The 24,651-nt window shown below is 38.9% G+C and overlaps 1 protein-coding gene across 1 annotated transcript in view; it reads right to left on the bottom strand.

Moving 5' to 3' along the window:
* CNTN4 (contactin 4) overlaps positions 1–24,651 on the bottom strand; it is a 353,853-nt gene that overhangs the window by 300,153 nt on the left and 29,049 nt on the right. Inside the window, exon 2 of the mRNA XM_067542713.1 lies at positions 16,522–16,662. Within this exon, the coding sequence (XP_067398814.1) occupies positions 16,522–16,576 (55 nt within the window). The 5' untranslated portion in view covers positions 16,577–16,662. The remainder of the gene's footprint in view (positions 1–16,521; positions 16,663–24,651) is intronic.

The raw sequence follows: 24,651 nt of genomic DNA, 5'->3' as shown, positions 1-24,651 counted from the left end.
AGTAAGTTTAATCCTGGGAGGTCTCTACATTTTACAAAATGCTCTGTATTTGTGGAACCACTATGTGATTTGATCTCAAATTGCTACATGTTGTCAGCTGAAAATTGCAATGTTTGGCCTCCTTTGCTTGATCACCCATAGTTCTTTTTGCTACAGGCAATTACTTTTACAGTAACAAGTTCTAACAACACTATGACCACTTCTGCTTATAACAGAATTGTCCCCAGACATAGTGAAAACACACTTAAAATGTCAATGGGGCCTAGCCATGTTTAACAGGCTGTAATATAGATTGGAACACAGGTTGAGTCTATGCTAAAATTGTTATATGTCTTAAGTATGTTTGGGGTAACAGCAGTGGTAACTTAATCCCCCAACACTCTTTTTGTGGTATACACAGGCTCTTTATCCTCATGGGGTCTACTGGGAGAGAGCTGAGAGATGAAGCACCATTGAAAGTTAAAAGATGACCAGACTTTGCCAATGAGACAAAAAAAAAAAAGTAAAGTATGCTAGCCAATGAAAATCCTCTCCAACCAACAGGGAATACTTCTCTTGGGTTGCGCTCACCTGTGACCTGGGTCACGTTCTGCTTGATAATATACTTTATTATTCTCTGAAGCGCTATTTTACTCCTCATTTAAAAAAAAAAAAACAGGAGTAGGAGCAAATTTGAGTAAACTCTAATTTAAATAAATATCAGCCAATGGAAATCCCAAAATGTTCTCACTTTTGTATAATATGTAAAATAAATCACCCCTTCTGTGTCCTTTTCAATCTGCTGACTTTAAACTTTCTTCCATGCCCCTCTTTATGCTTGGAATTATCTCCGACCCCTTGTGTGGGAATCAACCACACTTTCTGTTTTCCTCCCCACAATTTCCTCCTTAGTTTGCTCCTTCCATGCCATTCAACCATGATCCACTGGCTAGGAAATAATCTTTCATTTAACAAAGATTACTTTCCCCATAACTCAGCAGTTTTAACATTTTGGAGCTGAACCCTCCCCTCCCCTCCCCCGCCCCGAGTTATAATTTTTGGTTGCACTCCCCCTCCAACTCATGTAAGAAGAAGTGAGTCAAGAAGTGGAGGCGGCACCCCCTCACTGGGCCCTGCCATGCCACAATTGAGCCTGAGCCACATGGCGTCTTTACTCGCCCCCTGAATGATCCTCCATGCCCCTCAAGGAGGGGGCGCCCCACAGTTTGAAACCCTCTGCCCTAATTTATGGGATGTTTTTGCCTGAACTGTGTTAATGGTGGCTGATGTGACTGGACACTCCTTTGGGCTAAGGACTTCTGTTTGTAAAGCAACACCTGCACATGGGTGCTCCAGGAACAATACATAACCATCGTAAGTATTATATTTATTGCGTGTACATGTTCAATGGTCATTTTGTGATGATAAAAGCTCTGAGGTGCACAGAACACAATAGCAGTTTCCATTGAAAAGTGTTTGTAAATTAACACCAAGGAATTGAGGAACGTTATATTCTGAATTTTTTTTAAAAAAAATCATGCACAAACACACTAAGGGTGAAATTACTTCATGCACTTAAATCCCAAATAATCAAACTTTTTACAAGCAAACTCTTTGAGGGCTGGGAGGTTAAATATACTCATCCAACCATGGGCAGGGCACAGCTGCCATTGTAGCTTATGATCTACAGTAAACGCTGCTTTCTCTCCCTATCATTTATGGAGTGTGCTGGGGCCAATCCATATAAATATAGATTCCATGAACTATTCCCTGTTCCCAGTTGCTGCCCTCCAGAATGGCTGATATTGGGCCAGCATGGAAACTTCTTCAGCATCCACTGCATGACTCTTTCTTCTGCATCCCTTGTTCCTCACAACCCCATGAATGGCCCCAAGATGGGGCTTAAGTGGTGCAGAGGGCTTTCCACTTCACAGGTGAATTTCACATTATAGTATTTGTTATTGCTGCCTTGAAATCCCAGAGAAAGTTACCTCTGTAACTCAGTGACACAGAAAAACAAGTGCACTTTTTAAAATAATCTATATCTTTTGTACATGTTAGGGGAATGTTTGTACAAATGTCAAATCACTACATGCATAAATATATCAACTATTTGAACTAATGTGCACTACAGTAACTGCTAGCAACCTTTTCTTCCAAGCCTAGTTACCTTGAATTCCCATTCAAGTCTCTTTTGGTTTTTTGAACTATGAAAAAAAAGATTATAGTCAGGTCATGCACTCAGCTCTACTGCAGCCCAAAATATTACACACATTTTCACATTCCGGCTTTAATTTTAAATAGAGATATGTCAAATAGCGAGATTAAAATTGGTCCCTGAAAAGTCAAAGCCGCTGTGATTAGAATATTAAAGAGCCTCAGAAAAAACTTTGAATTTTTCCTTCCTATTAGTTATATTCCATAGGACGTTTTATAACAAGGTGTTCCAGAGTGTGTGATCATATTTTTGAATATCATCACGACTTATGATATGATGCACATGCTCACGTGTGCACACACACGTACATGCACTCACACGCAGTTGGTTTAATGATATTAAATGTAAAAATACTTGACAATCAGGGTTAAACCTGGGAGTCAATGGATCAAAGAGAGAGAGAAATATACTGCCGGCAGCCCAAAAGGGGTGGGATAGGAACTGCTGGACTGTGGGCACACTGCAATCTAGAAATAGCCTCGTGAGAAAGACCATAAAAAAGGGAATTACAAAAATCAATTCCTGAGGTAACCAAGATATGAATAAAATTTTAGCAGCCTGCCTGTTTAAATACGTACAGCTGCAAGAAATGTTCATCAGGGGAAAAATAGAACCATCTAAGTCAGAGATGTAAAAGTAATAAAGCCTACCTTCCATTTCCAAGATGAAACAAATAATTAATGGTACTTACTTGAGTAAGATATAATGGTTCATTTCTGAAGTCTATTTTTTCACTATATTGATTGTACCTTAGAGGTCAAGATTGTCCAGAAAAGTAAGTCTCCTCAGTCCTTCTTTAGAGGCTTAAATAACTAGCCTAATTTTTAAAAGTGCTAAGCACTTGGCATCTCCCATTGGAGGCAATTTTAGGCATAATTTTAGGCACCAATTTTTAAACCTTACACAAAGCAAAGTGTGCTGTACTTGTGACAATATGATCTCAACTCAAAAAAGCAGCTCTCACTGATGTTCGTGAAAGATGATTATGCCTCACAAAGCCATTTGTGTTTTGATACAATGGGATGCTGTTATTTTAGACATGTAATGATGGTAATAGTAGTTATACAGTGCTTCACCTGCTCAAAAGCTATCCAAATATTAACTAGGAAGTCAGGTATTGGAGTAACTGGAAATAGATAAATTAAATGAATTATATAATTAAAACCGATCATTTCCTATTTACGGTCAACATTGAAGTAGGAGGTCTGGAAAATACATAGCACTAACAGAAACGTTACATAATTTTCAGTCCAGCTTTCAAGAGACACAACAGTACTTCATGGATTAATGGTTCATATTGAGCCATGGGCATGAGCAGAATTTCTCTTATATTTGGAGTCTGCCTTTGTACTGAAACATGAATTCCACTGGGTTCCGTAAACATTTGTCTAGCCTTGGATTTCCAAAGGCATTTGAAGGAATTAGGAACGCAGATTTTATTAAAATCCATTGGGAGTTGGGCACTTAACTTCCATTTGTGCCTTTTAAAATCTCCTTATATTTTGTTTGGTGTTATTTCTGTATAGTGGGATAGACTGAAAATACTGTATATACATTTTTGTTTGATTCCTCTTCATGTAATTTGGGTTGAAATTAGTTTAAATGGTGCACATTTCAGAAACATTTGGCTTCTGTACCTAAGCAACATATTTTTATATAGTGAGTCATGGACTTCAAACCCATCTAAAATCATTGCCTTACATTTATTTACTCGCTTGGAAACTTTTCCTGTACAAGCATGTGTAGTTGCTCATATACAAGATTCTTAGTGGCACGTGGCCGTATATCTAAAGGCAGAATCAATTCTTTTCCATGTTGAATTTATTGTTCTGATTACATTGATTTTTGGTATAAAACACAAGGACTGTAGAAAATACATTGGAGTTTTGCTGTGAAGCATAGAAGTATGTTTAAAAAATATTGGTCTGTATCTTGTTTTATTGTTGGGTTGAGAAATATATGGTTGAGGGTCTTTGGTTATGTTGTACCAGCATATCAGAGAGAATATCTAGAGATGATGATGACAGAATATTTACATGTTTAAAATCACAGTACTGAAAATTACACTAAAAATGTTCCCCTTAGAAATCTGTCTTCTGTTTCAGAATCTCCTGTTTCAGAATTTCAATATTAAAAATTCCCGACTGGAGATACAAGAGATTATGCAGAGCTGTATATTTTTAACTTTGTGAAAAATATCCTACTTACTGCCTGAAGCTGGATTTATTGAATCTGGAACAGGTTCTGGGTGGTACATTATTCCCTACTGTTGATGTTCTCCCATGTCCAGAAGACCAGCACTAGGACTATGCAGAATTTAAGTCCCACTTAAATCCTATTTTGATTGCATGAGTGGTGGATAGGCCTGCCACTGGTCCCCTGTGAATTTCACTCTGCGATTTCAGATGGGAGACGGTATTGTGCTGAGCTTGCTAACGCATATGCAGGGAAAGGGTCACAAACCCAGGAAGTGGCTGTCAGACTTTTGGAGAAACTCAGAGTAACATACAGGCAGGACACAGTGCAGTGATCAGCAACACAGCTACTGCTAACAATTATGTATTAAATGTTAAAAAAAAAATTCCTTTGTATAAAATAATGTACATTTCATAAAGGAGCAGAATAACACATGGTACCAGAAGTGGCTGGATGGGAGAGCACCTTTTGGAGAATGTATAAAGTCAGCATATAAGAGAGAGAGAGACTGTTTCAAGCACCCATTACACCAAAAAGCAGATCAGCGGAACTCCCATCCCTGCTCCAGAAACCCACATCCTCTGCAGCACAGACAGGAAAAAAAAAAGGGGGGAGGATAGCATAAAGCCACCATCAAAACTCAGGTTAGTGGGGAACATGGAGGAATCCTGCAAGAGGTTTAAACAGTGTGGGTTTTTGCTATACATAACAGCAATAGATGCAGGCTTTTTGAGCAAAGCCTAGAAAGTAGCCTTACTGCTAACTGTAGCTCATCAGGGAAGCTCTAGATATTTTTTTATCAGCTTCCAGCTCTCCACTGAAGACAGTGAAGATTTTGATAAGGTCTCAGCACAATTTGAGATGCATTGCATTCCCAGAAAGAACGAAACTTCTGAAAGATTCTTTTTCCATACAAGAGGAACACAAAAGGCACTGAGGATTACACTGTAAACTTGAATCCTCAGAGCCTATCTTGCAACTTTTGGGCTCCTAAGAGATTCCTTGATTAGAGATAGCCTGGTGGTAGGCTACAATGAAGCAAAGCTTCTAAGGATGGATTACGTGCAGTGCTCCTTCAAAAGAAAGGCTATGACTGGAGTCCAATAGCATATGAATTGAGAGCTTTCACAAATACTGAGTACATATATGTCCAGATTGAAAAGGAAACACTAGTAATTGCATTTGGCTGTGATACTTTTGACAACTACATTTATAGAAGAGAAGAGATCATAAACTGTTGATAACCATTTCAAAAAGGACCAATGAAAGGAACTGCCTAGATTCAAAGACTTCTAATGAAGCTTCTAAAATATGACTCCATCATTGAATTCACTAAGAGAAATTGTTTAATCATTGCAGATTCGCTATCCAGGATCTGGGATGAATCTCAGAGAGTGGAGGATCCAGAAACTGAATCAGAGAGATATTCACATTAACATGACAAAATATTCAGGAGTTGTTTTCATCTTGCATTTGGGTACAGCTAAAAAGTGCTACAGTGAAGGATGAGATGCTTCAATCTGTGATTTATGTTCTATACTCTGGAGGGAAAAACAATTCATGCCTAAGCAGTATGTTCCCTTTACACATGAGCTGTCTATGGTTGATAGTGTTCTTCCCACAAGTAAGCACATTGTGATTCATTTAAAACTAAAAAAAAAAAAAAAAACCACTATGCTAAAGGCCATTCATGAAGGGCACTTGGGTACAGAGAAGTGGAAAAAAAAAGGGCATGGGAAGCATTTGATTGGCCAGGCATGAATGATGACATCACTGACATAATAAATAGCTGTGTCACACGCCATGTTGGCTAGACACCCAAGTGCAAGCCCACTGGGGAGCCCAGAAACATACTTGGGTTGCTAATCCATGCTAAAGCCCGTACCATCACATCTCAATTACTATTGTTATTGGTGTTAGCTAGATTAAAGCTAGCATGCTGAGTGTGAATAGCTGTGCAACTGGAGCAAAATACTAATGATGCACACACCTTTTTCAAAATACGGGCCACTACTTATCCATGTGTATACAGGTCTCCTTCATCTAGTTAAACAGTTTTAAGAGGAGTATTGTGAGGACTTACTCATTTCATGTCTGTGAGATACTCTGATATCTATCCAAGTTTCACCAGAGTTGGGAGAATGGTTATCTTCATAAACCCAAGATGCACAGAAGACAATTTGAATGGATGAGTAGGTAGAATGTCTTTCCCCCAAGCAAAGGAAACGTTACCAAAATTTGAGTTGAAGAAATGGAACATTAGCTGGTGTAAATCAGCATAACTCCAATGACTTTACTGCTGAGCATCTGACCTGAAAATGGCCTGGAGGGCTGCAAAAATACAAATTATGTTCTGGGTGACAGGCAAAGAATTTTAACTGAAAAAACTGAATAGAGTGATGGGACTTTTCATCTCAAGTATTGCATAAAAGTAAAGGTTCCACCTGATGCCTTGAAAGAAAATACATGCATTGATACATACACGATATGAAAATACATTGCAAGCAAAGTGCCTGTATGTGCACAAAGCTCCATATAAGCACAGTATGAGAACACACACTACGTCACAGCCGACACCCGCTAAAAATTGCTGAGGTGGAGTTAAGGTGTGAAAGAAGGAGGTGGGTCTCACTTTGCAGTATGAGTTCACTACAATCCTCTTATTTTGTTTTATTTTAGTATCATTTTCTCCTTTCCTGCAGGAGCCTTGTTTTAACTATGTATCCTCCTCATCTTCTCTATCTTTCATAATTATTTTTCAATCCCTGCCTTTTACAATCTTTAGGGCAGGCAGAGAGGGGCAATATTCCTTTCAGGGCTCTCATGTTTCACTGGTAGGGAAGTAATTCATGACACCCCTTTACGAGGTATGAAATACTCTCTTCCATCTAACCAGCTCCATGCACTGGTGCATATAGGGGGCTGGGTGCCATGGTTCTACCTTCTCACCACACACTTGCTCAACGAAGGAGCATCTCAGGAACAACCCCATGTGCTCCTCAGTGCCAGGAGCTATGATCTGGGAAGCTCTAACACGTGCTCTGAAGCTGGTTGAATCCTTACTCCCCTTTACTCCCCTAATAGCCACTTTTGTGTTAGCAACATTCAGCCATTTCTTAGCAGGGTACCTACATAGTTTCCCCATCCCCACCAGTCTCCTCCCAAGTTTCAGCTATTCTTTTCCTTTTATATATACAAACTACTCTGGGAGCCAGCTGCAGTGCTCAGCACATATCAGGAACAGGCCCTCTCTTACAACAAACCAATGACGACAAACTCATCTTTCTACATTTCACTGCATTGGTTATAAACCCAAGACTTACAAAGACAATCCAACAGGCTTCATTGCCGAGCGATGTTGCTGGAGAGTAATAAATAAATAAATAAAAATAAAAATTCTTCAATGCATTTTAATCGAGAGCGCAGATATAAATCTCATGATGTGATACTTCAAATCTTTGTATTTTGGCCTGCACACATTGCAGTCTGTTACATGGATGCTTTTTTAAAAAAACCGATCACTTAGAAACACTAAATAGATAACGCTTTTATCGCATTTTCCCCTATGACAAAACAGAGTTATTAAAAACAAAAGCATTACCATAAAACTGCATAACAAGTTGTCACTTATGGATTCTATTATCTGGGCATGAGTTTATGTGTTTTCCTCTAAGAAAGGAAGGAATGCAAACAATTTTACTTGACAAGTTTTGCTTTGCAAAGAGCTCTGAGTAAATGTTGTGAACAACCAATAAACTAGAACCCCAATCTCTCAGAAGAACTAGAGAGAGCAAAATTACAGAAGCAAACAACTTCTGCTTAAAAGTCATTGGTTTCCTTACTCTTTTTCCCTGTATCCTAAAATCCGCACTCCCAAACACACAATGCTTGTGTATTTTATACATCTCTAAAAAGGGGGAAGGGAGAAGTGGCTCAATCCAACATATTCAGGTGAATATACTTGGTCATACGGGAATACTCACATTTGCACAAAAAAAAGTCCTACCCCAATCATGTGAATAAAGACCTGACTTCCTTAAAGAGGGTATCAATAAGAGGCAACATGATAAAAGCATATAAAATAATAAATAGTACAGAGAAAGTAGATCATAACTTTCTGTGCTCTTTGGCTGCCTAACAACACAAAACATAGGGTTAATTCAATGAAACTAAAAGGTGGCAAATCCAAAACTGATCAAAGAAAATACTTTTCATACAATGTGTAATTAGACTGTAAAACTCCTTGCTACTTGTAGATCGATGACAAGAATTCAGCAATATTCAAGAAGGGATTGGACATTTATTTGAACAAGAACATTCAGAGTTACTATTAATTATAATAATCCTCATGTTTCAGGGTTTAAGGCAGTTATGGTTAAATTAGAGGGCCTCTGTATTCATTGCTGTCAATCCAGCATCTGTCATGAGTGACTCAAATTCATCTCAAGACAAAAAAAAAAGTCTTGGGTGAAATCCCACCCCCAATATAATCAATGTGAGTCTTGCTTTGATCTACATGCTGATTCATAGCAACCATCTGAGAAGTAAATGTCCTTTTAGGAAAGTGTCTTGCTGATGGCAACCAAGAATTTTCAAAACTTTAAATTATTGAAATTAACAAAATAAATAAAACTGCAGTAAAAGGGTTCAATTTCAGACAATATGCCACCCAGGAAGCAAAAGTACCAGTCCTAGAAAAGTTGACTGGATCAACTAAAATAACACCCCCCTCCCACCATTCCACCAGTAGAGCTATCAACTCTCATTCTCTGACTATTCATATGAATACAAATAATAAAGATACAATAGATTGATAGACTTGAGTTTATATCCCCATGAGTTGTGGAGCTTCACCTAAAGTCAGAATGGCCTGGTACCATAGGTAAAAATTAATCTGATGATTTCACTCAAATCAGAACCTATTTGATGTAATTGATTTTTCTGTAGAGTTTAATCTTCATGCTACTTGAAAATTATTACAGTGCTTTGCTCCTGAATCACAAGTTTATGCTTAGTTGGTTGTCTTGATAGTCATTTCTTTTGTAGCTACGGGAGTGCTTGTGTGGGGTGTTAATTTATTTCTGGTGTAAGTGTTATTTACATTGAAGTATTATGCTTGAATTAATGGCTTTGCATTTTGATTATTCATCTTGCTAATTTAGGTTAATATGCTACATCTGTGAGTTCTTGATGTATTTTATTTATCACCACAACACTTTACTAGATTCTCTTATGGTTTATGTTAGTCCTTCTTAACTATTATTGGTTGATTTGAATTCAGTTTCAATGAGTCACATGAGTGGAATTTATAACTTGTTTATGCTTTGATCATTTGGATTAAATTGTTATGAGATTTGGAAGATTTTGTTTTGTGCGCTGGTTTTAGTTCTTCAAGGTCACATGTCAGCTGAATACCATCTTCAAGCAGAATGTATCATTTTTATATGCAGGATTTACAGCCATATATTACTACAAAGTTTCAATCAATCAGTGTTTTTCCTCAGTTCATTCTTCTGTTTAGTATTGTGTATAAACTCTCAGAAATTACTGGGAAATGTGAGGGAAGGTATTTTCTGCATGGAGAATTGCAGTATAGGCACACATACTGGACCATATACCTCCCTGGTATCATTTCTTTGACCTCACATAGCCCACCATACACAAGAGCTTTATTTTCCCATCCCTAACCATATATATTTTATTCTGTAACATATGGCTGTATCATGCTTTCCAAGAAAGAGATTGCTGGATCCTTAATAATGCCTGCTAAATGCTTTATTATGGGCCTCTCCCCCTCAGGTTTACAATTACTAGCATCAGGATTTTTACAGCCCTAACAATTCAGGGTTGTTTGGCACTGTAGTATTAACATAATTATTGGGAGTGCAGTTCTCCAAAGTTGGCAACTCAAGGAATGATTCTAGAAAATATAGCAGAGACTTTAAGAATATTGGTGTGACAGAATACACATAAATCTTTGTACAAAATATGCCTTGTAATGTCTCATTTCAAAGCTCATAATTTTCTGGTCAGGACTCTCCCAGTAAAATATGGATGGCAATACTGTATGTCAAATTATAAGATTCCCTTTTATGGTCTTGTTAACATGTGTTTCAAACCTCACAAGATCTTCCCAAACAGAAGTTGGCAAAAAAGGTCTGTCTTAAACAAAGGAATGCGTGCTCTGCTTAATTTGCATTTAAGCAGTAAACAATCATCAAGCAGGAAAGGAAGACAAAGGAAGTTCAAAGAGGTGAATAAACCAGCAGGGAATATTCTTCCTCATAGACTTTTTGAGTTTTCGTTCTCAGCTAGATATGTTTTTCAAGAAGGGGACTGAAAATATAAAAAGGAAGGACAAATACTCTAAGGCACCTCTCTCTCTCTCTCTCTCTCTCTCTCTCTCTCTCTCTCTCTCTCTCACACACACACATTCACTGTGCCTGAAGAGACAAGGGAAGCAAGTGTTAGATCATGGAGGAGGAATCCAGACCTGAGAGTTTGGTCAATAATCTGCTGGAGCATGTGGTAAGAAACTTGACTTGAATCTAATATAGTTTGTTAAACTAGGCATTAGTAAAGTCTTATTTTTATTTTTCTTGTAACCATTTCTGATTTTTATGCCTCGTTACTTATACTCACTTAAAATCTCTGTAGTTAATAAACTTGTTTTACTATTTTATCTAATACAATGTGTTTAAACTGAAGTATTTGCATAACTATTTGAAATAATAAACTGGCATATTATCCCCTGAAAGGAATAAGGGACTTATAATATTTGTACTGTCAGCAGAGGGCTGGGCAGTATAGGACATACATTTCTGGGGGGAAATCCCAGACTAGGGATGTGTTGGGATCACCATGCAGCATAACAAAGGCTGGTAAGAGATGAAGCTGGCTGCAGCACTCACAAAGAGAGCCCCCACATAGGGGGTTGGGGGGAAGGGTACACTTTACTGGGGCCCAGGCTGCAACCCTCATTACCATGAGGAAAAAAATTTTCATGGCTCATGAGATTGTATGTATGGGATGAGAGATTGTGGTATGTGTGTGGGAGGGGACCCATGTTACAAGTTTGTACTGGGCCCGAAAAAATTATGCTTGGGCCCTGCACACACACAGACATAGCTGGGAGTGACATAGCTGGAAGTGACTTTTACATGCTGGATTGTTTGTGAGCAATCTGGTTTGGAGGCTACAGCACCAAAGCATTGCAAAGGGCACCCTAGGTTAGAGGGCAAGGGTGCCAACTACTTAGTCTGGACTGTACCCTGGTATGTCACAATTGGTATTAGTTATAATGTCCAGGTAAAATGCCTTCGCTGTTCATGAAGGAGATCTTGGAACCACCAAAGTAAAATGAACTTTGAAGACTGATCCAAAGTTATATTGTATATGTTAAATAGGAGATGTTGGGAGTTTTATTTAGTTCTAGGCAGACCTTCAGCAGTGCAGGATATGAGGGAAACTAGATAGCTCCAGGAATTAATAATAGAGTTTTACTTCTAGGTAGCTAATATAAATACAGCCCAGGACTGATCTATATATAATTTATTTTTTCCAAACACTCCTCACTGCATCATTACAGTTAGTATTAAACTAGACACAGAAATGGTCCCACTGACTTCAGTGGCGTTGCTCATGTGAGCAACTGTTTCTCAATGTGACAAAACAGCTAAGAATTCTGGCCCTTAAAGTTGTAATAAAAAAGGTAGGTAAATAGCTGATTTCCTATCTAGAGACTTAAAATGACAATTGATAATGCCCTTGAATGGTGGTTTCCGATAAATTGGAATTAATTCATTACTTTTAAGAGATGGGAAAAGGCTTCAAAATTTAGATCCAAATCTGAATTCTCAATAGTAAGGTTCAGGAGTGTTCAGATTTAGAGTTTTGGGTTGGATTTATCTCAGATTACTATAGTACTAAACTAAATTTGTTATGAAAACTGAAAATTATCTCATTATGTTCTTTTGATTTGACTGAACCATGTTTTTTAAGGGATGGAATCAACAAAGTTTTCTAGCTAGCACCATGAGATTTTTTAAAAATACTTTCTTTTGAACCCATCAAAACAATACCCAATCTTTGAAAATTTAAAGACACTCCAAAAATCTGATTAAATTAACAGTGTTAGTTCCATAGTGGGATTCCCTGGCATCTACTGGGACACAGTAATGCAGCAGTTACCAAGCAAAAATTTTCCCAAACCAGCAGCATTTCTTTTTCTTGCCATAAAACCAAGCCTCATATATTCATCAGTCACCTGAAATAAGACTTGCTCACCCCCCTCCATTCCTGGGGTGAATGCAACTTAACCGGAACACAGAATGTGACACCATGTCACTGGGAACATTCATTGAGAAGCATAGGAGAGGGAAAAACTGCTGCTGCAGAACAATCTGTGTTAAGGCCAGTTTTCATTTAAATTAGATCTTAAATGGGAAAAGTAGGAATGTAAAAAACATCAAGCCTAAAAACCTCAACACAACCCTCTGAAATATTCTGTTACTGAATTGCTTTATATTTCATGGAGAAATAGATTCTTTAGTTATGAATTGTTAGGATGGAAATGATAGAAAATAAATGTGCATAGCTAGAAAATAGCACTGGTCAGAAAGTCATCTGAGAACAGACAGCTCCACAGAGGCAGGTGGGAAAAGATTTGAAACAGGGCAGAGAAGATTGGAAGATGGGGAATGGAAATCAACGTTTCCCTCTTTGCAGGGGAGGATTATAGATCTAAGTAGGTGGGTACAAATATATGATTGAGGCAAAACCAGAATTTTAATTGAAGAATTCATAACTAGAGATAGTTCTTTTTCCACAGGCATATTTTGTATTTGTGAAACACACTGGACTGGAAGTGCTGAATGCTCCATAAAGCACCATAAAGTCATCTACTACAGAAACACAGACAATGCCCACAGCCAAAAAGATACCTTATACTATCAGGAAATGTGTACAGCTCTTTGAAAAGCTATAGATGTGTCTCATCACGCATACTGAGCATTAAACTACAAGGGAAACATGGCCTGGTTACCATAACACAACTCTAAAACCCACAACAGACACAGAAGACTGTTTCAAACCAATTTTACAATGAACTTCAAGCAGTGGTTTCCTGAACCTCATCTAGAAGTTTTTTGCTTATAACGGGAGACTTTAATGCCCAAATTGGGAATGATAATACGGATTTGGAGAACATCATGGGAAAAGAAGGAGTAAGATTAAGAAATGAGCAAGGCAATAGATTGCTCCAGTTCCACCCTATCAGCAACTAGCTTATAACCAACTCAGCATTTCAGCACAGATAAATCCATAAAGAAACATGGAATTTTAATGATGGTAGTACAAAAACAGGATTGACTTCATCTTAGTAAGACAACTCTGAAAAAGAAGTGTATTACACTGCAGGATCTACAGAAGTCTAAATGTGACTCAAATTATTGGACAGTGAGTCAGGATCAGACTTAATACTTTAACATTTGCAAAAAACAAAAACAAAACACATGAGAGTCTATAAGGCTGAAGCTTTTAAAAATACAGATATTATGGTGACCTATCAGAACAACATCTATGGCCGCTTTGATCTTCTCATAGAGAAGACACAACAACTGAACAACTCTGGGCAGAGGCAAAAAACATCATTCATGCCATAAGCAAGGAGGTTTTTTAAGCACAAGGTTATATCTAAAGAGGAAAGACTGGGTGACAACAGAGACCAAAAAACTATCAAGAAGAAAAAAGTAAGTATATCAAGAAAATCTGAAAGCTGAAGATTGTCCTGAGCAGAAAAACAAATACAGAATGCTCAACAAGGAACTAAAAAGAATGTCTAAAAAGGCTAAGAAAAACTGACCTGCAGAAGAAGATGAAGAGCTTGAACAACATGTTCAAAAAGTAACACGAGAGCGCTTTTTCAGAAAGTCAGATTACTATAAAAAAGTTAACACTTGTAACAAGTCAAATACATGATGCTCAGGGAAACTATGTATTAGATAAAGATTAAAAGTTTAAAATATGGAAAGAATATTTTCATTAGCTATTAAATGTGAATAGTCAAGTTGAACCAGCTGTTTCTGAGGATATCAATTGTGAAGGCAACAACAAAGAACACATATTGGAAGAAGAAACTGAATCTACAATCAGGTCCCTGCAAAACAAGAAGACACATGCTCCACATGGCATACCACCTGAAGTGTTAAAGCATGGAAGAAGAGGCATGCTCATACTTCCTTGCAAACTATTTAACCTCATTTTGACAAAGGATGAAGTTTCTGAAGTCACCATGGCAGTGCTTTAAGAAAGGGGAGCCCACAATGTGACAACTGCAGAGGAATAAGCCTTATAAGCATTCTTAGCATGGTATTCTGTAGATTGATTCTTGGTCAAATGAAAAGAAGAGCAGAGGAAATGCTTTCTGAATCACAAGATGGCTTTTGATCTGGATATTCAACCACACATAAGATATTTGTTTTTCATCGAATCTTGGAATCACACAGAGTTCAATGAACCCCTGTTTTTTCACATTCATTGACTAAGTTTTCAACTCTGTTAACAGAAAGACTCCGTGGAAAGTACTCAAGTGGTATGGTTTTAGTAGCAAGCTGATTCAAATACTGTAGAAGCTGTACGGCATAGTTTGACATGCAGTATGAGTCACAGGCAAACTGACAGAGTGATTTGAAGTGGAAACCAGAGTCAAACAAGGATGCATACTCAATCCACCACTTTTACCGTACACTTAGAAAACATCTTGTCCAACTCCCTCAGCAACATGAAGCCTGCAGGTTATTGGGCAAATTATCAATCATCTTGACTCTGCAGATGATATAATTATTATGTCTAAAGAGGAAAACAACTAAGAAGCAGCAACTAATCTGTACACAACAGCCATAGAATGGGGATTAAAAATGAATGAATGAAAGTCAAAACTAATTATAACATCAAAAAAAATCGAGAAACAAGCTAAACTAGTCATTAATGGTGTAGCCATCAAACAAGTAGATATTTTCTGCTAGTTGGGCTCCATTCTATGACAACTGCTATGAAGATGACATAAATAAATGGATAGCTACTGCCAACAGAACATTTGCATGCCTAACTAAAAGTGTGTGGGATCTTAAATGAGTGTCCACACAAGCTACTACCCGATTATAAACAATACTTGCTGTGTTGTGAAACATGGGTACTGACAAAATTTCTGGAAGAAAAGTTGCAAACAATTGAAATGAGGTGCCTGTGCCATATCTTAAGTGTGAAAAGGCTAGCTAGACTAAAAAATGATGACATTTATAGAAGACTGAAAGTGCAGTGCATGACTACAATCATCAAAAGATGCCAACTACAATCGGTTGGCCATATTGGTAGAACAATCCCATTACCAACTGCCTAAAATTGTTCTCTGTGGAAGAGTCCATGGAGAGAGAGGCTGAGGATGGCCAAGGAAACAGTGATATAACATGGTATATAAAACCAGCCTGGTAACATCCCAACAGGCTCAAATTGTGGCTCAAAATAGACGTGGATGGATTCTGCTTATAACCTCGGCCCTACTCAACCTTGGTGTTGGAAAAACTAGATGCTGACAATGTAGGTGGGAGAGAATCTGTATAAGATGGGAAGGAATCAGGCATTAGAAGGAGTGTCAGATTGCATTATGGGAGGACTGAGATCCTGACAACTCTGAAGTTCAACCACAATAGCGCTGTAGCAGTTAAAGAGATGAGTTCAGTGTTGCGCCATATTATTCAAATTATTTATAACCACTCCTCTCAATATTGTTCTCACGATTTAATGTTATGCTATACGAGTGTTTAATAGACCATTGAAATGCTTAGTATTGAACATCAGCAAAACGATAGATTTTGTCAACAGCAACTCAATTAAAAATGTGTAGAACTGATATCTGAAATAGCAAGGTCTATCTTTGGAGACACTAATCAATATTAAAAGAGCAGGTTGAGAGCATTGGTTTGGTCTGTTCAGCAGTCTTTGTTAATGCAGGTCATGGAGTGGAGTTTTATTTTGCTGTTTTATCATTGGCATATGAAACTCAGTGCACTTTTGCATTAGTGTGAAATACAGGCATTTTTAAATCAAAAAGTTTTAAAGCGACACTTTACCTGCAAGGCACAACATGAATGATTGCAGCACGAGCAGTTCCCATAGCAACCTCATTTTCAGTTTCCGAGGTCAAAGGAGGCTTGAGTCCAATAACTAGCGAATAGAGTGCTGCTTCTTTTAAGTTTTACACAACCTTTAATCTGTGGGGGGGAGGGGGAAAAGAGAGACACATTACAATGAGATTTAGGATTACAGCTCTTTATACTCTTTGAGAGTGTATCTTTCCATTTGAGCTAAATGAAATTAACACCTGGAGGGAAACAGAGAAATAGTTGTTTTCATAAAGTTGGACGGGAGGGGAGGGGGGATTTATTGACCTGAAGAACAAACAAGAGGATTTATAGAGTATGTTTCGGTATTCGCAGGGGAGCACTATATCTATGAGATGTGTAGTCTAAGTGATCTGAGGATCTGGTTTTCACACTCCTGTGATATAATCTTGGTTCTTCATCCTCCACTTTCTCTCCTTCAGTCAAGTCACTTTAACTTCTCTACCTCACTTTTCCCATTTGTAAACTCACCTGTTTGCCTCATGGGGGCGCTGTGATTAGTTAGTTAATTGAGTAAAATACTTTGAAGATGAAAGTAGTATTATAATCCTTCTTTACTGTCTGACAACTTCAAAGTACTTCAGCAACTGAACTGAGCTGAGCTGAATGTAACTCCCTCCAGAAACTGTACATGTCACTCTTTCTCTAGGAGGGGGGAGACTGTCTCTAGGGGGTGCTGAGGTCTCCTCTTTGCCTATCGAACCAGGACACTGCCTCCCCTCCTCATGACTAGGATGACCACCCATCCCAAATTGGGCAGGAGAATCCCAAAATGCAGAATTCAAGTCCTGGTTCCAGGCTGAATGACTCCGGGACAGCATTTGTCCTGGGATCCTTGCAGTGCAGCTCCGTGACTACAAGAGGCTCAGTGGTGGCACCAGCATCTTCCCAGTGTAGGGGGGCTGAGGTGGGTCTTAGGCCTTCCTTGCCACAAGACCCTATCCCTGCTCCTCCTCTCCTCCCCCTCCCTATCCCCTATCCAGGCCAGAAGCCGGAGCTGGGCAGTAATAAAAGCTGCCCACAGGGAGCTCGGACTGCTGTGGGGAGCCTCACACCCTCCACCTGCCCTGCACAGCATGCCTCAGGGGTCAGGGACATGGGCTGGGGGGTTGCTCTCTGGCCCCCCAACCCCGGGTAGGTGGAGGGTCCAGGGCTCCTCACAGTGTCCCGAGCTCCCTGGGCAGCTCTTACCACTGCCCAGCTCTGGCTTCCGCCTGTCCAGTGGGTAGGTCTCACAGGGGAATAGGAGGAGTAGGAGGCGGTGCCTCATGGGGAAGAGGAGCAGGGGGCAGGGCCACAGAGGGGGCGGGACTCCTGCATGTGTCCCGCTTTTGCCTTTTGAAATGATGTTCACCTTACTTTTGACCCTGAAGTGGCATGGACAACTTGGGACTAATCATGTTCTGTTGCCACTAGAGCACCAGGTCAGCCAAGGGTCACAGTGTTGTTGAACATTTGAAAGTCACATCCACTTGTCTTGAGGCAATATATTATCTGTAGAGCAGGACTTTTTCCCCATCCCCGTCTCTTGGAAGTTTTTCTGAAGCATCCGCACTGTTACCCATGCTCAGATAAAGAACCTGAAACTCACCGGAAATCTTAAGTGAATTTATCATCTAAGCATTTCCAAATGAAACCTGATCTTTTCCTGGCACTTTAATCTCCATTACTATTTAGTGGGAGAACATACCCCATTTCTACATAGGACTACTCTCCTGAAATAATCACAGCCGGCATTTAAATATTAGTAATACATACATCAACAAACCCACCCAATCATACATTCTTATAACTTATTCATATCTCGCATGTCTGGAAGTTAAGGAGCTTTCATGTTTACAAGACAAACTGCATGACTAATAAAAAGTGAAGTGGTATCATTAGAGGTCTCTGGTTGCTTTTGTGAGTTAAAATTGATAAGATTCTTCCAATAAAGTCAGGTTTAATGTGTTGAGAAGACTAAGAATCCTTATCTTCTAATCTGAAGATGTAATTTGAGAGGGTGAACGCTAATTGAATATATTCATATATTCTGACATGCATGGTGATTAGACTGACTGTAGATAAGCAGGAAATGCTGATCAATGAAAGTAATAAACATGTTAAGTGAATGATTAGGGTATTAATAATTAATGTTATTTTTAAAATGTCGTCACTGACCTCTGAATTGATCTATAATATTAAGCCGTTTCTCTCTTGCAGCAATTAATGAGGAAAAGTATCCAATTTCGTAATACAGATTTCATACTAGGTCAAAAGCTAGTTATCCTCTATGTGCCACACTGTACTCTCGGTTACAGTAACATAAGTACAGGGTAACTCCACAGAATTCAAGGTAGTTACTTTCAATTGACATCAGTGTAACTGAGAGCATAATTTTGCCCAATGTTCCACATCATGTTGTGAATTTCTTCTTAGCATTCTGGCTTTCCAACAACTTATTCTCAACAATAAGCAGATATCGGTATATATATATATGGTATTATGCATAAAACTTGTTCTATTCTGGGGCAGGTCAATGGTTTAGGATTATTCTCCTCACTTTATGGAATAAGCTAAGTGAAATTTGAGCAGAATAGTCATTTACATATAGCATTTCCTTTGATACCTAATTAAGAACACAAGAGGTAGGATAACACATAATTAACTTAATCAACTGTCAGAAAATATCTCCGATGCACACACAGATGCATGCCATAAAAACATAGCTACTAGCATATAGAAAGAATAACTATGACGCTTCCCACAGGTACTGAGGTTTGTGCGGCACCTCACCAACACCTGGCTTTAACGTAAGGAAGTCTTGTCTGTGCCTGCTGTGGATCACTTCCCTGAAACCACCAGCCCCTGGTAACACAAGCACTGCCTTGCAAGCCTCCGCAGACCTCGCTCCGTCTGTGCAAGTGGCGATAGGCAGACACCAACTCCCAAATCCTTGGACTGATCCCTGTAGCGTCCCAACACTTCTCCACTGAACACTCCTTGATTTACCAGGCCTGCTGTTCCCAACAGAACTGCACACACCAGCTTGTAAGATTTAACTCAGGATCACTTTACTTAACACCACAGCACTTAGATGTATTCCTGTTTTCACTGTAAATATATTTATTATTATCAAAGCACAGAGAGTCAAGTGACTGTAAGAATACTGGAAACAAATGGTTACATACAAAACAGCCCCAACAAGGAGCTTGCTCTTCCCCTATCCCAACCCAGAGAAGCTTACTCTCCTCTCCCACAACCCCACCCTCCGCTCTAGCCCTGGCAGGAATTCGTTCTTCCCTTCTCCCCCTCCTCGGCCACGGCAGGAACACACTCTCCCGCCCCGCAACTACCACGACCTGGAAGGAGTTCGATGCCACTCATGCCCCTGCTTGCGCCCCGCCCCCACCCCTTATGCACGCCCCTGATCAAATACAATGGAAAATTTGAAACTCTCCCCCAATCATCTAAAATTCTGGTTATTCCAATGTATTGAACAGAGCTCAAAGGAAGATGAGTCTGCTTTAAAGAAGAGGGATTTTGAAGTAATCTGTGATGCTGGTAGATCAGGTGGCAGCTCTCGCCAAAGGCCTCAGCTGAGCACTGGGAAATTCATATCTGGAAGCAAGACCTGCTCACCTGCATGGTAGTATTGTTCAAGATAGGGGTTAGACTTGTAAAGATGTATTTATTGTTTAGTCTATAAAATACTAAATTGTAAATTGCTACATGAATTAATCTGATTTGTAATGTCTGTGTCCTGTGCTATAAGGTAATATGCAAGTTTTGCTTCATAACTGTAAAAATGCCTGCTCTGAACTTGTGAACCCAGGCAGGAGGAGAGTTCCCCCGCCCATCAAGAAGGATTATCAAAACCAAAGTGGGCTGTTGTGAAACGTTATGATACGAAGGCGGGGTTAATGATCCTCTCACATCCATGAAGGTGCTACGTGCAAGGAAGCTTGCCCCATCAGCCTGAATTCTGAAAGAAGGAAAAAAAGATAGCAGACATGAAAATTCTTCGTCTCTTTGCTGTTTGGACTCTCAAAGGGCTGAGGCTAGGAAACAGAAACAGAGATCCCCAGGATCAACTAGGTTAGTCCTAAAAGACACTCAGTGCTGACAGATTACTACATCTCTATCATCTTTTGGAACTACAGACGGTACTCATTTGTGTATATATGTTGCCTGTTTTAACCTGTAAATAACTCATTTTTCCCCCTAGTTGATAAATCCTTTGTTAGTTTACTGTAGGACCGGTGACAAGCATTGTCTTTGGTGTGAGATCTAAGGTACAAATTGACTGGTCTCTTGGGACTGGAAGCAACCTAAATCTTTAGTGTATGGTTGCCATAAACCAGAGATCTTTGTGATCTTTGGTGTATGGCAATCAACTGTCACTAATCCAGATTGCCTGGGTGGCACCACAGGCTGGAAAGCCCAAGGGGATTGTCTGTAGCTCTGTGGTAAGACTGTTATATTGCTTCAGGAATTCACATTTGTTACTGGGATGGTGAAATCTCATTATAGAACATAGAGCCAATTTGGGGTGTATGCCTGGCTTTTTGACAGATTGACCTGTGGCTGGCACTCACGATCGTAAACCACTCCTATCAGTGTGCCATAATCACAGTTGAAATTCTCATCATTTGTGATATTAAGGGCCAGCCTACATATGGCACTTGGTCTCCTTCAGAATTTTCACTAATCTCAACGGAAATTTAATGCACACATAAGCGATATCAGGTTTAGTAATTGTTTTATGATACAATTCTTGAAGATGTGCTAACAGACGTTAGAAATTCACCAAACTCATGGACCAGTACCATGGTTTGATGTCATTCCCAGAAATGCTGTTGCTGAAAGCAATTATTTCCTGGAATGATATTACAGTTTCAGAAGTATTATCTTCCTGGTACTATATAACAGCCTTCCCAGAAGTCCCATTGAAAATAGGCACTTGGATTTTTGGCATACCCGTCCAACACTGGCATTGCATGATAAAATACCTACCCAGTCCCTAAATGTGATATCTAATGGGCTATGGGAAAATCTCCCCACAGAAATGATGCAAGCCCTATCATGAGAGGCAGTAAAAAGTAAATATGAGAGAGAAAGAGAAAGAGAGAGAGAGAGAGAGAAATCGAGCATACAATTAGAAAAAATATTTATTGATATTTACAATATGGTGGTACCTAAGATACTGCTTTATTTTTTTATACTTAGACTCCTCTACTTAGAAGTCCAAATTCTTCTCCCATTTCACATATCAATGAGCCTGATCCTGAAAACCTTTTCTCGCATGTGTCATTATTTATGCTAGTAGGCCCATTGCCAACAGCTGTGTTTGAGCTGTAACTGTTCGTACATGTTTTATGACAACCACCTTAGAATAGGAAACCAAGCCTGGGCAATGAATTTGATAACTGAAAAGATCCTTCCCATCTCTAATTTCTATGTTTTCTGGTTGAATAAAAGCCTTTGGTATCACTTTTGGAAGGGAATGTAACAAGCCTGAGAACTCATAAAAAGAACTCTTATTCTTAAAAGGATCTGTGGAGTCCAAGTATCATACTATTTTTTTAAGATATGAAAATGAGAGACAAACTCTAATTATATCCCTCTGAAACATCCCACACCGAAACACCTGTGCAGATGCTTTTCTAACCTTACTTTCGGTAATGCCATCCATCAGTAGCAAATTGTTTTGAAAGGCACTTTTGTTCATAATAGGATTTTTGATAGAGAAAGTTAACTGTACAAGCTTTGAGCATGATAAGGTATTTGAAGAAACAAGATGTGCATCGTTGTAGAGGCATTTAGGAGTTGGTTTTCTAGAGATGCTGAGCACACATTGCTCTCATTAATTTCAACTAGAGTTGTGGGTGCTAAGTGCTTCTGAAAAAACAAAACAGACTTTAGCCTTCAGAGGACTTGGACTGGTGAGTTCACATTGTACAGAAAGAGAAAACCAACAGATGGAATTCCGTTTCCCCCCACTGTAAAGGAAAGCACTGTAATCTTTGATGAAAATATTAGTGCACAGAGTCTATCATACAAACCCTCAACTTTGCAGACATTTGGAAATAAAATTTGCGCTCAACTAAAGTAGTACTAGTAGCAAGGAAGATTTCTTAGCAATCATCTCACGTTTGTTTGTCTTCTACCCATTGGTGTGCTACAGAGTGCCAATTCCCCTAAACTCCCAAATAAATCACTGTTAATGAAGCATGTTGCACATACAGACAGCAACAGACATTTTTTAATCACCTAAACAAAAGAAGAGCTAAAGGTAAGCACAAAACACTCTAAAACCTAATATAGGTTGTCAGATTTAAAGTGGCAAGTACCCTATAATTTTCACAGTTCTCAGCTGAGTGCAGTTAGAAGCTCCAAGATTTAAGAGTAGATTCATCTCTTTTTACATACTAGCTTTCAAGCCAAATACCAGTAACCCCTAAAAGGCGTGATCCTTTTTGGTAAGAAATACAGTCATTTTCAAACATAGAAATTCAGGATGCAACAAAGATCAAGAAAAAGCACCACAAAAAACAATGACATGAGTAGACCCCTGACAAACTGTACACAATCGGGGGCCACAAAGTTTCCCCCAGCATCTAGAGGGCATAGGAGCGGCCTCCATGCGGCAATACACATGCTGGATGCATGCGATATGAGTCAAACACTAGTCCCCACCAAACAGGAGTACAAAGACTTGGTGCAGCAGTGCTCTATCGGGAGCGAAGATTTCTCCTGTACAGACTGAAGAGAAGAAAAAGAGCCTCTCAATAGCTACTGCTGCAACCTCAGTGCCCCTAAGAACTGTTCACCACACACAGGTAAATGGCTAGCATCGGTGCAGTCACAGAATGACGCAGTCTAGTCCTAGTCTTCCTTCAAACATAATCACCATGGAAGCATGGAACGCGTCCTGTAGACCACAACTCCATGGAGCACGGGGGTGTGAAGACACCTTGTACAGACTCTTGCCATACTAACCCTTATATCCTTGGATACAGAATTGTATTGGTTCTGCTGCCTTCAGATCCCTCCATGCCAAAGGATGAGGAGTTGGGATTCAGTCCTTGGAGCTTTATTTTGCAAGACAAGTAAATAGCATGTGTCCTCCTTGGTACTTACCAACTGCTTTTAAAAAAATGTATATTCCTTTTTATAATATTGTACTAATAAATGAGAATAGTAATTATTATTATAATTTGTACTTGCAGCCAAGGATCTAAAGGTTCTTTACAAAGGTGATTTGCTCAGCCTTGTATAGCTTTCATGTCTTCACAGACATTAGCTATATGCCTTTAGTGTCAAGGACCTTCTCAAGAGCAGACTCTGTGCCTTCTTCTTCTTCTGTTTGACCCAACCTTAAAACAAACATTAATGTCACAGACAGCTTGGAATTTGTGGAATACATTTAATATTTACCTTCATGATTCTATCATCTTCAATAGATTATTCAATAGCTACTTGCTGCCAAAAAGTTTAGAGAAAAAAAATAGTGAAATATTGTTTGGATTCACATGACAAATCAATATTGTCAATGTAGCTGGGTGGCAATTAAGTTAAAAATATTGCTGACTGTTGAGATTAGACCATGAACAGATACAAATTCATGATGTTTTCAAGAAAAAGGCTGAAAATAAACCAGGATTGGATTTCTGAGATTTTTTTTTTTTTTTTTTTTTTTTTTTTGTAAGTTTGTCTTTAGAAACGTATGATCTTTCCAAAGACACAATACTACACGGCGCATGATACGATGATTATCATTTTAAAATGAAGGAACAACAAGCACAATTGCAATTTTGCTGTTTCTGTTTCTACCATGATATAAACCTAGCTCCTCAAATTAGCACTGTGGACATGTATGGGCAAGAAATTCAGTATTTCTGGTTACCTGTTGAGAATAACAAATGAATGAATTATATGAAAAACTCAACCAATCATTTTTGAGAATAAAGACCTCATTCATTTGAGTTGTTTCTGAATTCTGGAATCAAATGTACTGTGCTGTTTTAATTTTTTATTTATTTTTGCCAATTTACTGAGAAAAGAAATGAGGGAGAATGGCACAAATGAACTACGTTA

Source organism: Emydura macquarii, unplaced genomic scaffold, assembly GCF_026122565.2.
Source record: "Emydura macquarii macquarii isolate MOO-44397 ecotype Brisbane River unplaced genomic scaffold, CSIRO-AGI_Emac_v2 contig_71, whole genome shotgun sequence".
Lineage (NCBI taxonomy): Eukaryota > Metazoa > Chordata > Testudines > Chelidae > Emydura > Emydura macquarii.
This window is presented reverse-complemented; position numbering and strand designations above follow the sequence as displayed.